We start from the raw sequence: 15,932 nt of genomic DNA on the forward strand, positions 1-15,932 counted from the left end.
CAGATACTTACGACCTTGCTACAAAGTTATATTGCCACTGAACAACTTAAAATGACGCAAGTGAGCTAGCTGTGGAAAGAGGTACTATTCCCTTGAGCTTAAGGAATGCCCAAATATAAAACGATGAAGATTGAATCTTCTACACCTCATAGTTTTGTGTCTCGTCTCCAAAAGCTCGATGAAATATTACCTCCTCCCGCAGTACACCATCTCAACTTGTTATCAAACCTACTTTGCAGGTACCTTAACCTTGCAGACACAGAGGAAGAAACTGCCAGTTGAAACAGACCCAGAGAAGCTCACAACATACTGCTGCGGCAGCAACATCCTAAAGGAAGGCAGTGACATCAAGCTTGGGCCAGACTCCGACTATCCAGATTGGTTGTGGCAGATGGAATTGAATAGAGAACCAGACTACACAGACATGGACCCGAATACTGCCGAATATTGGGAAGTGTTGCATGAGAAAGCATTGCGGCACCAGAACAAGTTACGGAGCAAAGAGCCGCTACCAGAAATTCGCATAAATGAAAAGGAAAAGCTTAAAAAATTGAAAGCCCTCCTGTACCGTGCTCTAGCGGGAGACCATTATGACCCAGGGGTGCCCACTGACCAATACCAAAAGATTAGGGAACGACGAAAATATTAATTTCCACTCTCATTGTATCGTTTAGGTTTTGTTAATAGACTTCACGCGAAATAAAAACATCTTCTACATGTTAATGCAGTGGTTGTCTTTGCAGGACACCGCATGTCTGCATGCCACGGGACAAGTCAGTTGTATCTTTGGTAATGCTGGTCTGTGTCAACACATCTACAAATAAAGCAGCACCTGAGGGAAGGTACAGGGCTGAGCCAATTTCTCGTAGAGAGAGCATTTGATGCAAGTTTGAATTGTTGCCTCCTACTGGGAACGGGAAATTAGCTTCCAGTTTGAGAAGCACGCTAAATTGCGTTCTGTTTTTGCATGGTCTGTAGAGCTTTGTGGGACTTTGGAACCCGTGTTAGTAGCCCCTTTCATTCACAATCTGTACACGAGGACATAATCTCAACCACAACAGTAAACGCATATTATGCAGATACCAGCTGTTGAACGCTCGTGTTGCATGGAACTTGCAGCTATTGGTATGGCAACTTGTATCAGATGTCATGTGCCTCCTTGTACGAGTGAAGTAACCTTGGTGGTGCTCATAGACTAACCATCCTTTGCCCTAAGCCACTTGGTACCATTTTTATTTTTGACCTGATGGCCTAAAGGGACAGAGTATAGATCCATTAACTGGTTTTGGAGGTGAGTGTATACAACTGCATGTTATGTGTAGGTACCATATGCCAAATTTCCTCCACCAGAATGTCGTAGTCCTCAAGATAAAGAAAAAAAAGGCATCTGGTTTTGATTTCATGGTGATGTAGGCACGAGCTACTGCATCTTGAAGGACGTCACAGGGGTGTGTGACAGTAGGTGCAAAAAATAGGGTTATGTCATAACAGCTTAACATATCATTACCGACATGTGTCTAAAGCTGAAATATCAAGGCCCTACCTGTAGGAATTGCATAGGTAAAAAAAGTTAAGGGGGTGTTGGATAAATCACTGGACTACACTTTGAAGCAGAAAGGACCACTTTCACGTGCTCTTTATTTTTCTCAAATATCAGTAGTGAGGTTCTCATGAAGCTTAACTTATTTACATGTACTTCTTGGATGGCATACATAAAGAAGGTGTATGTCATATCTGTGTGTGAGTGATGAGACTCGTTGAAAACAATGCTGCATGCTATAACATGCATGGTGGTGCAAAAGGCCAATAAATTGCGACTCACGTTGACCGTCCGTATTTACATGTCAAGTATAATGGTGACAACACAAGATGTACAGCGAAACCCTACAATAGATACGATTTCTGGAGTCCTTAGGAGAGGGCTTTTCCTTCTACTGTCAGTTCTATTAGCTGCGACTGCCACAAGGTCCCGTGCGTGTCACGGTACTCTCATAACCCGTAAGCTCTGCGATGTCTGTTTAACGACAGTGTGTTGATTTGTGGACATCAAACTAAATGAATGAAGACTAAAACTTGTGAGCAGCATTGTGGCTTTACAATCGGCTAGTTATCTATGTTACTATTGCCAGTGTGACGAATTGCTGCCGAATAAGCTCATTCACACATATGTAAACTGTGTGTGTTTGTAAACAATTACTTTACCTTTCCTAAGTTTCCAATGTTGTCATTATGGAGCAAAATTGGGTCGTAGGGCATCTTTTGTACTCTCGTAAAAACCATATTATTGGGGGTTTCGCTGTTTGTGCAAATATGATGAAAATGGGCAGTGCTACTATCATGGAATTGCAGAACTCGTCGAGGCACTGGATGTAGTCATTGCTGGTGGTTCCCCATCGATCCACTGAGAAAAGAAAAGAAAAAAATACAGCATGAAATCGAGAGAAGGAAACACGTGAGCACTACACGGCACTACCTGAATCAGAGCATGTTCTGGCAACTGTGATGCTTGAAAATGGTCTTTAAGTAGTAGCTGCGAAAAGTTTGCGTGGGTTTGGACGGCTTCTTGCTCTTGCATAGGGTTCCCACACAGACGATACAAGTCTGAAATATCGTACGACAATGAACGTCACAGTTTTCCAGTCCTGTTCACAGTACCATTTGTCTAATTTTGTCGGAAGAAGGATACCGATATTTTGACCTTTAGAATGAGTAAAACTAACTTGAGGCTCCCTAAATTTGGTGTACTAATGTTATGAGGTATGATGATCATGGTTCCCACTGAGCTTTGTAACAAAAATTCGAGGGTTTTTCCAAGGACCTTTTGAGGTGCAGGCGTCATTTTGTCTGGGATGTAAAACACAGTTTATGACCAGAGCTTCAATATTTTGCAGAAATATTTATAAGCTACTGGTATCACATGAGAGAATATGTACATGGGGGCTGCACAATATCAGTTCACAGATGTGACTGACAACTACTGAATCTTGAAGATCATAGTCAGGGCCGGTGCTAGGGGTGTGCGGGGCCTGAGGCAAAGGCACATCGCGGGGCCTGTTTCACACCAACAGTAATGAAAGTATAAGAAATGATAAGATTTTCGCAGTGGGAGATTTTAGCAGTACGGGAAATGGCAGCAGGAGAGAAGGGTGCAAAATTCTTGGTATAGCTTGCAGGGTTGGCGGATATTACTTAAAAGTGGGACTTATTCTCATCACATGACAGAATGGCACATAACACATTCTTCTCTCATTTCTGTTTTAGTCGAAGATTGAGCGTGTGATTAAGTGCATACGTAATATTTAAAAGAAAAGTAATCCCTGGTTGAGGGCTTCGTGCGCGGGGCCTAAGGCGGTCGCCTTACTCCCCCCCCCCCCAATCCCCGGCCCTGATCATAGTACAGAAAGAAAAAAATTAATAGAATCCGTGCCATTCATTTCTTGCTGCTGATTCCTATTGCAAAGAGTGAATTTCCAGACGAATGTCGGCACAGTTCCCCCTGAAGTCGGCCCAGGACGCGTACTAACCCCCCTGTCCCCCACTCCTTCCTGCTGTCCTCTCTCCATCTGTCTACGTCTGTACGCCACTCATAGCCACAGTTGCTTCGCGGCGCTAACATGGAATAAAATAAATAAACATTGCAAAGAGTGCTGACTCCTGTGGTTTCAAAGCTACAGTTTCCGGCTCCGGAAACGCATAATTTGCACAAGCAGCTCCATGAGAACAAGAAAAAGATGCAAAACCCAGGGTTTTCAAGGACTGTAAATAAAATTCCAGGTTTTCCAGAAACTGAAAATGGCATTTTCAAATTCCAGGGTATTCGAGGGTTTCAAGGCCCAGTGGGAACCATGTGGTCATGCATAACAGAGACATTTATGCGATCAGCCTGCTTTCATTTGTGGGTCACTGCACTACACTGCGAGGCTACAGTCGCCTCTCTGGCTGTATCACGGCAACATTGCCGCCTGCCATTGGGTGAAAAACTAACGAGCCTCCATCCATACAGGGCTAGAGTGCCCTGTAATGCCACAACATGCTATACTTTGGTGCAGCCTTTTATGTGAGTGCTATTCCTTCTAGTGTCTGTCACAACCAGCTCTCACCAACTCCCCATAGAGCCCATAGTATAGCTAAATTCACACAACACTGGGCACACGACCAATAAGAGTGCAGCGATTGCTTCCTCAATCCTCCAATCAGAAGTCTTTCCGTCTGGCTCGCAGCCCGACCGGTTCTGGCTGTTGCTGACTTCTGCTTTCCATACTGGCCTGTACCGGCTACCCCTCACCTCTAAGTCTACTAGCTTTCATGCACGTCGTAAAGTTATTCCATGATTCCCAAACTGTGAAAAGTGTCGTAATGAACAGAAATTTATTTATACTGACACAATAGGCAGGTTGACACATATACATGCACTGAGCCTACTGAGTCCATTGCGTAGCGCTTCCTAGCACACTGGAACAAAGTTCAAACTTGCAAAACACGCATATCGACACGGCTTATTCCCAGCAACGAACAACTGTCACATACTTGCGCACAATTGCTTGACCATCATGTCCTTGCCTGCTACACGTCAAACATAAAATGCTACTGCTTCATGAATCCTATTTTCTTGTTACCGCTATGCAGATCTGACGGCGCTCGAACATGTCATTGAGCCAGAATTCACGACAACACTTCAGTTTGAAATCCGATTGGCTGTTCGTAGACCGATGCTTGTGGCGAGAAACAGTACAACACGATCAAAGACACCATAATACACGGATAAAACGGCAATCGGCGAACGCACTTGCCTCCCAACGAAAGACATCGCCAACGCGGCGCCCACCGTTCCGATTTCAAATGAAACCGCCGAAGGAGAATGCAGCACGCAGGCGAGGAAGCGCGAAGTGCCGTTTTCAAATTCTGGCAACGAATCCGGACACGCTTGTGGCGTCCGACCAATAGAGAGGCACGGATTGCTCCGTGCGCAGTAACACGCATTTTGATACAGATTTTGCGAGAGCTGTGGGGGGCTGTCACAACCAGTTTCACAGTGCACACAGCAGTGGTGTTACACTCAGTGTGGAACATGCTTAGAAAGCAGCAATAGCCAAACGAAAAATACAAACCCTTAAGAAGAGCAGATGCCCAAAGCTGCACATGAACATCAGGAATCTTGCTTGCAAGCTGCATCGCCGGCGTCACCATGTTCATACTCTCCTGTGGTCAGGGAACACAAACATGGCCATAAGGAAACCTTACGCAATCAATTCTGGTCACGATAGCTGCCCCCGTCACAGTTTGCTGGCAACGGAGGTTGTCAACCACCTTCGAGTAGCTCTTTCGCTCACTGGATTGCCATGACTGAAATCGACCACGTGTGCCTACAATGCGCTAAAATGCACTTACCCTGCTGTTTCCAAGGTTAAAAAATATGTGACCGAGCAAGACCAGCGAACACGAGGTAAGCCTGTTTAGATCCTCCGCATTGGCCATCTTCAGGGTTTCTCGAAGGTAGCGCCTTGTAAAGTCAGTTCACAAGTCAGTTATGCTCGTATAAGCTTTTAGAACAACGTCAAAACACTAAAGTGCCTTACTTTGCATCGTTGGATCGAGCTTGAAAGAAAGCGTTTAGCCCGTGAACGTAGTATGCAGCTGCCCTCAAGCTGTGGGACCTGTGGCAGGAAATCATGTTGTTTAACTCCTCTCGATTCCAGATCCAAACGCATATCAACACCTAGGCTACAAACCCATCGTGCACCAAAGGGGACTAGGTGTTTAGATTATGTGTAACAGTAGCCAGGCTACATAAGATAAAGCAAATCCTTTTCTGAGACTCGTAGTACGACCAGGGCTGGTTTGGTGCATGATGTTGTCCCTGGCAATCTGGGGAATTTTCACAGCACACAATGAAATTTGAACGGCAACAAATACTGACCTGGCTGAAAAAGATTAGAGGCAACATTTTTCAGTGCAAGGATGTCTAGAGCGATATTCCAACTTTAAAATGAAGAGCACTTAGCACAGCACAGAATGTTTCTAAACAGCACTATACTACCTAGATGCACAGAAGGAAGTGTCTCTTAATCAGCTGGACTCTCGCCCCGCTCTCTTTGTCAAAATTGCTTGGTCCATGGCCAAATCCAGTCCACCAACGCTCTGGCCCAAAGCTCTTTTGACCCGTTTGGACAATGTACGACTTTAGTCCTCACTGTGAGGTGACTCATTATTTCATTTCCCACATCACCACCAGCAATGGGGTAGAGTATCGCCCCAGGTGATGGAACTCCCCAATCATCATCGAAAAATAGAGTCGTTGTTTGACTCTTGTTGACCTAGTCGCTGAAAGAAATCAGCATATTTTATCATTCACGTGGCTACCTCCAAATTTTGCTGTCCCATGGTAACTCGCAGACACAGAGTGTGCAACAGAGGAACGGTGAATAAAGAGAAGTAGTCCAAGACATGCAGTCATGTCTCGATTATCCGGACACCTCGGGAGTCGTCCCTTTTTGTCCGGATAACGAATTTCCATATAACCGAATCGAGCAAACTTCCAGGGAAACCCGAAATATTTGGGAGACCTCTTTATAGATCCAGAAAAGGAAACAAGGAAAAGATTGTTACTTCAAAAATTCGTGCAAAGTGAGCTGTTTGAAATTAGTAGGCACGAAATCACGGCACCTGCTGCATCACCCTGCTGTTCAAAGAACAGTAATGTCTCAGAAAGTTCGTCTCGCGCACATGTTTTTGTCTTTTAGCAAATGTCTTTGGCATAGGCCAAAAGACAGGCGATGCTTTCGGACGACCTGGACATTGACGTTCACGTGTGGATTTCTTGCGCCTGGTGGATACAGGGCACCTCTCCCTCTTATCGTCTACCATCTCTACTGTGTGCCCGAAATACACCAAAAGGGAGTGACCTCTGAAGAAAGGGGAGTCGAACAGTACAGAATGCCGTGGTGAGATGCGGCCCTTTTCCGGAACAATGTGAACACAGCACATGCCAGGGATAGAGGACGTTGACACTTTACCGGATAAGCGAATCAGAATGACCTAGGTTCTGGAAGATTGGTCCCCGTATTTGCTGTCCGGATACGAATAACAAATTCCGGATAACCGAGACAAAATCCAATGGTAGCAGGTTCATTCCTGGTAATCATAGTCCGGATAACGAGTCCTCTGGATACCTGAACTCCGGATAAGCGAGACATGACTGTAGTTCATTTTCATTTTATCTATACTCGAGGTTCCCACTGAATTTTGTAACGAAGATTCAAGGGTCTTTCAAGAGCCTCTCAAGGCTCAGCCATCATTTTGTCTGGGATGTAAAACACAGTTTATGACCAGGGCGTCAACATTTCACAAAAACATTTATAACCTCTAGGGGCGTGTGACAACCTACAGACATCTCACGAGAGAATACACGAGGACTGCAAAATAGTGATCCGTTCACCAACGTGACAGACAAGGAGAACTGTGTAATACAACAGAGGGCACCATTCCTTTCTCGCTGCTGATTCCTATTGCAAAGAGTGCTAACTCATGTGGTTTCGAACTATAGTTCAACCATAGTTCTGACTACCATGGATCTTCGCACCACGGATCTGTTGACCATGGGGGATTGGTACGGTGCAGTTATTAGCAGTACGTAGCATTATCTCATATAACTGCTCCGTACCAATCCCCCATGGTCAACAGATTCATAGAATGCCAGGTGGGTTATGTGTCTTCATTCCACACCCTTGGGCACTGTTTTCCCTGAATGTCGCCCGTGAATGCCTTTTGTGCCAAGTACTGACCTCGCCAGCGTGGTCATTCATGTATTATGCTACAATGTCTTGTCAACTCATCCCTTGTCTGTTTGAAACTTATGGAGTCGTACCCCCTTTTTTATTTTATTTTATATGTTTGTACCAACCCTCGCTCTCTACCTTACAACATGTCTTATATATTCTGGAATTTTGTAACTTGATGTTAGACCTGAAGAAGTGCAGCCTTCTGCACGAAAGTCTCGTCTTATTAAAATTCAGATGCTCTCAACTGTATCTTTTCTGTTGCGAATCTCTATCGCCAGATACTTGCACATTGCTCTTCTACGTATACGATATCTTATACAGAGTATGAGACTGAAGATCGCGTGCACAACTAACCCATGTAATACCACCATACACTATGGGTTGTATGCTGGTGATATCATTGTCACATGAGACAGAGTCACAGGGTGTGTCTCCTGAGGGGTACATGGTGCTGCTAAAGGCACACTATGAATGACATCAGGAAGCCTCTAATCACACTAGTGTAACGTACGTGGAAGGTAGAGTGTCTGGGTTCAGCCTCGCCAGAAGTTCTGTTAACTCCTTGTCCCTGTACGGCATTCTTCGGTAGACGATCACCAGGTTGAGGCTGGCCAAGATGCGCAGCTCGGTTGATGCGTTGCTCTGCATGATCACAAGATGCTGGCATGAATCTCACTCGCGTGCCACATGACAAGCGTGCATTATCTACCCGTAAGACGGTGCTGAACTGTGCTTCCGCTGCTTCCATACAGTTCATGGACATGGCATACAGACCCTGAGTGTGAAAATCAGCATTACTCAAACATCAGTCATTTTGAACTAAGGACCTACCAGTAGAGTGTGCAACTGAGGCATATGTCTTGCGAAGAGCCTTGGTTCCTGACGGCAGATTTGCAATGCTTGAGCTGCCTAAGGTACGATGTTTAAGAAATCATTTTTCACAACAAAAAAGACACCCATGGTATTGCAAGCATACCTCTTGTATTGCGAGAGTTTTATTGCCCATAACGAGGCGGCACATAGCGATGTGCTCCAGCAAGAGGAGTTGGAACGAGTGTAAGATAGGGTTACTATCTACAACTGAAACAAAGTAAGGAAAGGAGGGATTTTTATAATTTGTAACACAACATAATGTAGTACTAAGCTTAACACAATACTTCACGTTTGACTAGTAATAATGCCTTACTTTTCAGCTTCTCTATTTGCATCAAAGCCTTGTCCGTGTATTTATGTGCTTTATCCATGTACCCGGCTTGCATGGAGTGAAGCACAGTCACCTGAGAGATTCAAAGAATGAAACATAACGTGACAGGTTTTAAAAAAAAAGGAAACTCGTAAAATGATACCCCCATTCAAAAACACTAGTCGGCACTTACAAGGTAAACCAGGACGCACATATGTTCCTTTGGCATCCAATGGAACATGTCGGCTGGATTACTGGGAACAGCGTCTGCGAAGGTTACTTCCATTTTAAAGCAACGGTCCAGTCCCGAACCAAAGCTAAACAAACTCTGTTAAATGCTTTCTTATGCGTCCATTTCGACGCAAAACTTACAGATTACGTTTTATTTTTATCACATCTCAAAACAGTCCTTGATCACCTTCATTTCAGTCGCACAGCCCTGAGATGTCTGCTACGGTACAGTAGCTCGTGCCTACACCACCATGAAGTTATTAACTAATTTATGTATTATAATTTATTGTCTTTGGTTTTTATTTGAAATAAATATTAGTATTATATTATTTGTTGATTATTAGTAATTTAATGTATTATTTATTTATTATTATTAATGGAACATATTATTTATTTGTATTGTACCTATTCATTTATGTTATTTCATTATGAAATGATGTTTGTTCTACTTCTTTATCTCAAAAACTATGATGCTCAGCTGGAGTAAATATTACATTTGGCGTATACACGTGGCTTACAGTCGGACACAACGCTAATCTCAAAATCGGCCGAGAGCTCCAGACCGTCCCTTTAAACCTGCTATGCTCAATTGTGGTCAGTTGCACTACATTCTTGGTGAACGAGACTTGGAGGGTAAAACCTCAACACAAATACTTCAGTTTCTGTATTTACATTATCTTAATCTTTGAGAACTGTCTTTACTAATTTTTGCGTAATAAACAAACCTAGCTTTTGAAGAAAAAGAAGAAGTAAAAAGAAATCAACACAGTTTTCTCAGTTTTTATCCCACGTGCAGAAGCTCACCTTCATCTGAATGAAGAGAAGTAATGGTCTGAATTCCCTGTTGAAGCTGCTTCAAACAAGGCTTGACACTTTTAACCTGGAAGGCCATTATTACACTCCAGGTTACTGTCATTTCCCTAACACAGCAGCAAACTACTTATGCAACAGAAATTACCTGCCCAGCAGACAAATAATGGCAAACTTGAAGTACAAGGAAAAACACTTTCAGAGCTTCCTTATTCTGCACAGAGCCCTGCCATGCTTCAACCAGCTGTCCTGCCTGGCTGAGCACCTGATGAACCTCAGCGAGCTTGCGGCCCACCATGAGCAACTAAAATATGGATCAATCAATAGCGTTTGAAGAACAGCACTCATTAAAAAAGAAAGGATCACACGGTAGTTGTCATACCATGCCCTCGCTGAGCAGAAATAAAATTCGAGTGTACTGCGCCCCCGCCACGTGCGCATATTCCGCTCCCATGCTCAGGAATCGGCAAGCAGTATTGTAATCCCTCTCGGCAGCATAGATTTGCTGCAACAAACAGAAAACAACTTGTAAGACAAGAGAGAGCACAAGATACATGTTGTGGATCCAGAGGATCCACAACAGGATTACACAGAGGATTAGGTGTGGGAGTTGCCATGCTTCAAGCAGTCATCGATCTGGGTAATTACTGCCCCTATTAGATCTATCGTCTGATCACCTTCTACGCCCAACTAGCCAATGAAAGAATTCTGTGCTTTTGTATGCCAGTTATGGGTGCTGCTGCAGGAGTGGTGGTCTTAATAATTCGAGAATTTGTGTGGAAGCGTGTTTCGGGAATATTTAGCGAATTCGTGTGGAAGTGAACGGAAGCGGAAATCGCGGAATCAGGGAGATCGGGGGTTCATGACAGTGCCGGCATACATATTCGTTTTCTGAAAGCAGGTATCTGCAATGCCAAGTGATACAGTATGCGAATAAACTACCGATGTTGAAGTGGCGTTTCAATTATAGCAGTGTTTGACAAGAGCAAATTTGAGAGAACAATGATCTTCAAGTAAGCCGATGTGTCTTTGTGGAGCTCATATCATCGCGAATTCCAATGCCCATACTTTTTTTATCCCCGCTACCTATATTTCGCAGAACCTTAATTTCGCGAAAAAACTTTGATTGCGAAAATTTCTACTTTGATAGTATGTTGCAACTTATGGATAGTTTAAAATAGTTATCAATTTCTTCTTTTATGCCAAGAGAAATCCCAAAACAGAGGAATAAACAGACAATTACCACAAGTTCTCGAGAATTTGTGGCAATTGTCTCTGTGTTCCTCTGTCTCGGGGTTCCTCTTCGTCGTGTCTCACCTTTAGCCTGCACGTTGATTCTTATCAACGTTTGTTTGTGCATCCGTTACTGTTCTGTTAACGGACTGTTACAGTTACTGTTCTGTCCGTTACTGTTACTCCGTTACCTGCAAAGCCGTTTGCCCTCATCTGTATGGATTTTGAATTATAGCTTTACCACAGCTAAAGTTGGGTATGTCTTATATACTCACCACAACTCGAAATATAAGTCTGCAGTGCCAGAAGGCAGAATTGCGAGACAGTTCGATAGCTTTAGTGATGACTTGCTTGGCTGCATTTGTCTGATTCTGAAAGTTCAAAGCTTCAATTATTTATTCCAAGCATATCCAACGCAGATATCCTACCTTTTTTTCGTACAAGTCAGCTAACGCGTTGGCTGCTTGAAACTTTACTTCATCCAATCCTACGATCTGTGGTCAAGTTGTGTTTAGGAACAAGAAGTAGGGAAATCATTACGAACTATTATAGTAAGTAGGTATAGTACCCACAATTGAGGCACACGTCAAAGCAGGCCACTCGTTAAAAGGATACATTTTGGGAGAGCCGCCACTGCAAATAAAAAAATGCAGGTATTATATATCGGTACCAGTTTATCACGTAACATGGGGTCATTACTGAGGCTTTCTAAACTTCTTACAGCCTGTTCCAAGTGAGACTGAGCAAGGTCAGTGTTCTTGCTGTACTGCAACAAGTGATTCCCGAGCTGGACGTGAGTGATGGCTTCAATTTTCGGTGGAGGCTTTAGGTGAAATATGGCTAGAAGACATCTAATGCAGTTCTTCATGTTTGGAGGGCTCATAGTCCGAAATTCTTCCGCTAATCCTAGCAATGCTAGATACGCGGCATCAGGATTGACAGCCATTTTGATAGTTCCTGGTTCCTGCACTTCACGCTACGGAAAAAGCATTCGCGACGCGTCGTTTGTCCGTTATCCAATCCAGTATCCAACATTCATCCAAAACTGTAATCCATCATAATCCAAAAACAGAAACTTGGCGGTAAAATGGACTGTGTCCGCTTTGTCGGATAGTCAACTGTGTTACTCTAAACAGAGCATTCAATCACTGAACCTTCACCGACATGGAGGAAGAAGCAGACCCGTTTGATCGCCAGGTAAGGCATTTCACCTCCCTTGATGTGATTTGCCTGCAGCTCGACACCATCACCACCGATTCCCCGATGAGGCAAAAAAATAACCACTGTGGACTATTAGCTGTATCCAGCTGTATTAGCTCATGCTTAGGTTGGAGAAACCATTGCACAAACCCGCTTAATATTATACCTCTCCTCTCGCGTATTGATGGTTTCAAACATGGTTCCTTTCAACGCACAACCACGGAGAAACCTTGGTCGATGCAGACGAATGCAGTCGCATTATTTAGGCTGCCGATTTTTTTCTTTCACAGGAAGCCGAAGAAGGAGACGTCGGGGAGAGAAACAGCAACGACGAAGGACATAAAGATGACGAGGCTGAGGAGGTGCCAACAAAAAAAACAACCGTGAAAAGAATCGTGCGCAATCCACAGCCCAAGCTGAATCCTGACAGGTGAAGTAAATGAAACTAAAAGCGATGAAAATTACCTCCAAATCTGCCATTTTTTCGGGAGTCATTTGCCAAAAAGAATCGTGCGCAATCCACAGCCCAAGCTGAATCCTGACAGGTGAAGTAAATGAAACTAAAAGCGATGAAAATTACCTCCAAATCTGCCATTTTTTCGGGAGCCATTTGCCAAAATGACAACGGTGCCGGCGCATCAACAGGAACAGATGTTGCACCGAGCATCTGTCTTTCATAATTAAAAAGTTCATTAGTCAAAATTACTCAGCACAACAACACAGGAGGTTGCTAGTCAAGCCATAACGTGGCCCACTTGTCCTAGTATATATCCCCATTTATTAAAATTGAAGGAAGGCTTTTCTCTACTTTATAAAATTGTGTCCATAGTTAGCACGGACTTTCTGCTTTTGCATTTAGGATGTTGTTTATGCATGCTGTCTACGACAGGCATGAATAAAAATACAGAAAAAGAACACGGAATTGGGTGGAAATCGCATACAAATGACACAAATGTGACCACTGGAAATTGTTTGTTTTACTTCTTACCGTAATTTCTCTCAATTATAGACTGAGCGGTCCAAAGGGGATTCCGGAACTATTAAGAATGTCTAAAAATATGAAGCTGAAAGGCAAGGGACACGAAGTAAGCAAACCTTTATAGATGTCCCTGTACAACGACACGAAACAATTGCAACGTGCCTCCTCTTTATTAGCTTCAGGATCTGAACCTGATAATGAATACGCTCAAGCACTGGGGCCATCGCCTGTTTCCCAAGATCATGTCGAACGACTTCTTTGAGCGGGTTGAGAGGTTGGGCACCAAAAAGACAGTTCAAGTATGCCCCTTTTGCGCATTCATATTTTTAATATTGGTATTTTTTATTTACGTTCCCTACAAATAAATCTTGCACCTCTTCTGTCCAATTAAGGGCTATGTAAGAAGGGTCCGGATGGGCTTGGAAAATGTGGACATCACTTCTGTTCCCAAGAGTCTGGACATGGTTGCGAGTGACGGCGAGGACGACGTCCAAAGAGGAATGGACGACCACCACAGGGATGCCCCGCAGGAAGATCTCTTCGAAAACCTTCTTGACAGCACCGTAAATGACGTCAACAGTGAGAGCTTGGCGTCCCCAAGCTACACTTTGCAAACACCAAAACCTCCCATGGTAATTTTTTACTGCGATCTTTTCTCTTTCTACACAGAATTCTAAATTGATACGTCTGCTCACTGCATCCAATTACGGTTTGGATAGTTTAGAGCAGAGGAGCCAGAATGCTGTCAACGACAATGGCTGCATGGGCTAGTTGGTACATGTCTGTAAAGTCAGAGCATAAAAAACGCGGACAACAAGTAGGACAGGAAAAAAAACCACACACGCAACACATACGGTCTCCTACTAACAGCTAACGTTTATAAATGTTAGTTGTTTGTAGGAGCCCGTATGTGTGTTGCGTGTTTTCTCTCTTTTTTTTTTCGTCCTTGTCCACGTTTTTTATGCTCCGACTTTACACACAGAAGACCATCCCCACAAGGGGGCAAGCTGAAGTCTAAAGGGCTGGGACTTTAAGAACTTTCCGATATAAAGGAATAAAGAAAGAAAGCCACAGAAGAACAACGTGTGGTACATGCTGTGCAGAATGGCTCCAGATGTGTTAAACAGCTTTGACTTGCGGCATTCAGTTAATTAGCAATTGTTAGCCTTGCAGACATCTTCGAGCAAACCAGTGTATTTTGTGTCAGAGGGGAAGTCCCAATACTGATGCATACATTTATGCAAAGTAACCAGTGTTCGTTAGTATTCAAAAGGCCCTGTTTGTAGTAAGCAAAATCCATGCAAGTGAATGTCCAAATTAACTAGAAATCTGCCTGATAAGAGCATGCACCCTGTCCAATCTCCATGCATAAATCCTTCCCCCCTCCCCCTAGCCTGAGATCATGGGGAGATGTCGCACCCCTTGCCCACCTTTGGACTTCCCTGGTTTACAGGAATCTTACATGCAGTGCAATACTGGGATTTGTTCATACCTAAACCAAGTCTGAAGTGGAACCATATTCCGTTGTCGTTATTTTGTATCATTCCTGTCTTGTTTCATCGCATCATAGATAAGCAAATATAATAATAATACATAAATAAACAAATGAACTTTTCCATGGGAATGACCATACTTGTATCGAATGCAATATACTTACGCACCTCGTACTGTAAATGCCCTGCTGCATGAAGTGTGATCAAGTAAACTTGGGGAGCAAGACGTTGACATTCTCTGCAAACCTAGTATCAGCTGAAATGTTATCGAAATTGCCTTTTCCAAATCCAAAAAGCCTTTTGCAACAAGGCAGGCATAACTATTGGGTGCAAGGGGTGAAATAGCAGACATAGACTTCAGGTGAGACCAGCTTCCGGGGGTCCAAGAGCCAGTGGCTACTGAAGTATGACCACTACGCCTTGCGTGTAATTTTCAGGAATAAAATAGTCTTCCGTAGTAGCTTTGCCCACACGTGTCTATCCTATGTGTCATGCATAATTATTCTTATTTTATTTTGCAGGTGTTTGATGAAGATGCCAAAGCTAGGGCGGAACGTAACAGGCAATTGGCAATTGAGCGTAGGCTGAAGCGTCTGGCCGAAAAGAGTAGCTTGTCAACAGAGAACAATCCCACGGACCAATCTGAAACTTCTCTGAACTCATCTGTCATCCAGGACTACTCTGAGCCCACAGACATTCACAGATCAGGCAATGTTCAAGCTAATGTGCCTCTTGAAAAAACCGCCGAGACCAATGACACTGCAGCTATGGCTTGCCAGGGTACCGAAAAAACGTATGGCGCGTCAGAACCACTTTTTGACAGCCCGATGGAAACAGACTAAATTTGAGTACAACCGCAGTGTTTTTCACAGTGAAGTGTGTTCTAGTGGTGTGGACTTCTTTTTATCGATACATTGTGCTTTATTTGGATCAACTGCTGCTAGCACGCCAAGGCAAAGCACGTGCTCAAAATAAAACTTTCGTTTTCGTCCTGGCAACAATGGTTGGTGTTGTTTCGCTTGTGC

At 43.7% G+C, this 15,932-nt stretch overlaps 2 protein-coding genes across 2 annotated transcripts; one reads left to right on the top strand and one right to left on the bottom strand.

Annotated features, from left to right (window-relative positions):
• Nucleotides 1–1,618: 1,618 nt before the first annotated feature.
• Nucleotides 1,619–12,209, bottom strand: LOC135388669 (MAU2 chromatid cohesion factor homolog). The gene is made up of 18 exons (XM_064618371.1): nucleotides 11,957–12,209; nucleotides 11,851–11,868; nucleotides 11,664–11,729; nucleotides 11,511–11,606; nucleotides 10,385–10,507; nucleotides 10,151–10,306; nucleotides 9,997–10,072; nucleotides 9,155–9,228; nucleotides 8,965–9,055; nucleotides 8,755–8,858; nucleotides 8,610–8,687; nucleotides 8,488–8,553; nucleotides 8,290–8,420; nucleotides 5,577–5,654; nucleotides 5,389–5,500; nucleotides 5,109–5,199; nucleotides 2,474–2,601; nucleotides 1,619–2,401 (listed from the first exon to the last, which is right to left on the bottom strand). The coding sequence occupies exons 1-18, from the start codon at nucleotides 12,179–12,181 to the stop codon at nucleotides 2,336–2,338; spliced, it is 1,779 nt and encodes a 592-aa protein (XP_064474441.1). The 5' UTR covers nucleotides 12,182–12,209; the 3' UTR covers nucleotides 1,619–2,335.
• A 72-nt stretch (nucleotides 12,210–12,281) lies between these two features.
• LOC135388671 (TIMELESS-interacting protein-like) lies at nucleotides 12,282–15,908 on the top strand. The gene is made up of 6 exons (XM_064618374.1): nucleotides 12,282–12,432; nucleotides 12,726–12,865; nucleotides 13,445–13,520; nucleotides 13,591–13,713; nucleotides 13,807–14,046; nucleotides 15,429–15,908. Exons 1-6 carry the CDS (start codon nucleotides 12,400–12,402, stop codon nucleotides 15,747–15,749), a joined length of 933 nt encoding a protein of 310 aa, XP_064474444.1. The 5' UTR covers nucleotides 12,282–12,399; the 3' UTR covers nucleotides 15,750–15,908.
• The last annotated feature ends 24 nt before the right edge of the window (nucleotides 15,909–15,932 follow it).

This window comes from Ornithodoros turicata, chromosome 3 (assembly GCF_037126465.1).
Source record: "Ornithodoros turicata isolate Travis chromosome 3, ASM3712646v1, whole genome shotgun sequence".
Classification (NCBI taxonomy): Eukaryota; Metazoa; Arthropoda; class Arachnida; order Ixodida; family Argasidae; genus Ornithodoros; species Ornithodoros turicata.

Bases quoted from the DNA above. Each gene is read 5' to 3' on its own strand.
- LOC135388669 (XM_064618371.1), bottom strand. From the start codon at position 12,181: ATGGCTGTCAATCCTGATGCCGCGTATCTAGCATTGCTAGGATTAGCG. The intron at 10,307-10,384 runs GTATGACAACTA...TCCATATTTTAG, and splicing joins TTCTGCTCAGCGAGGGCATG to TTGCTCATGGTGGGCCGCAA. The intron at 8,554-8,609 runs GTAGGTCCTTAG...TTTCACACTCAG, and splicing joins CTCAGTTGCACACTCTACTG to GGTCTGTATGCCATGTCCAT.
- LOC135388671 (XM_064618374.1), top strand. From the start codon at position 12,400: ATGGAGGAAGAAGCAGACCCGTTTGATCGCCAG. The intron at 12,433-12,725 runs GTAAGGCATTTC...TTTCTTTCACAG, and splicing joins CAGACCCGTTTGATCGCCAG to GAAGCCGAAGAAGGAGACGT. The intron at 13,714-13,806 runs GTATGCCCCTTT...TGTCCAATTAAG, and splicing joins GCACCAAAAAGACAGTTCAA to GGCTATGTAAGAAGGGTCCG.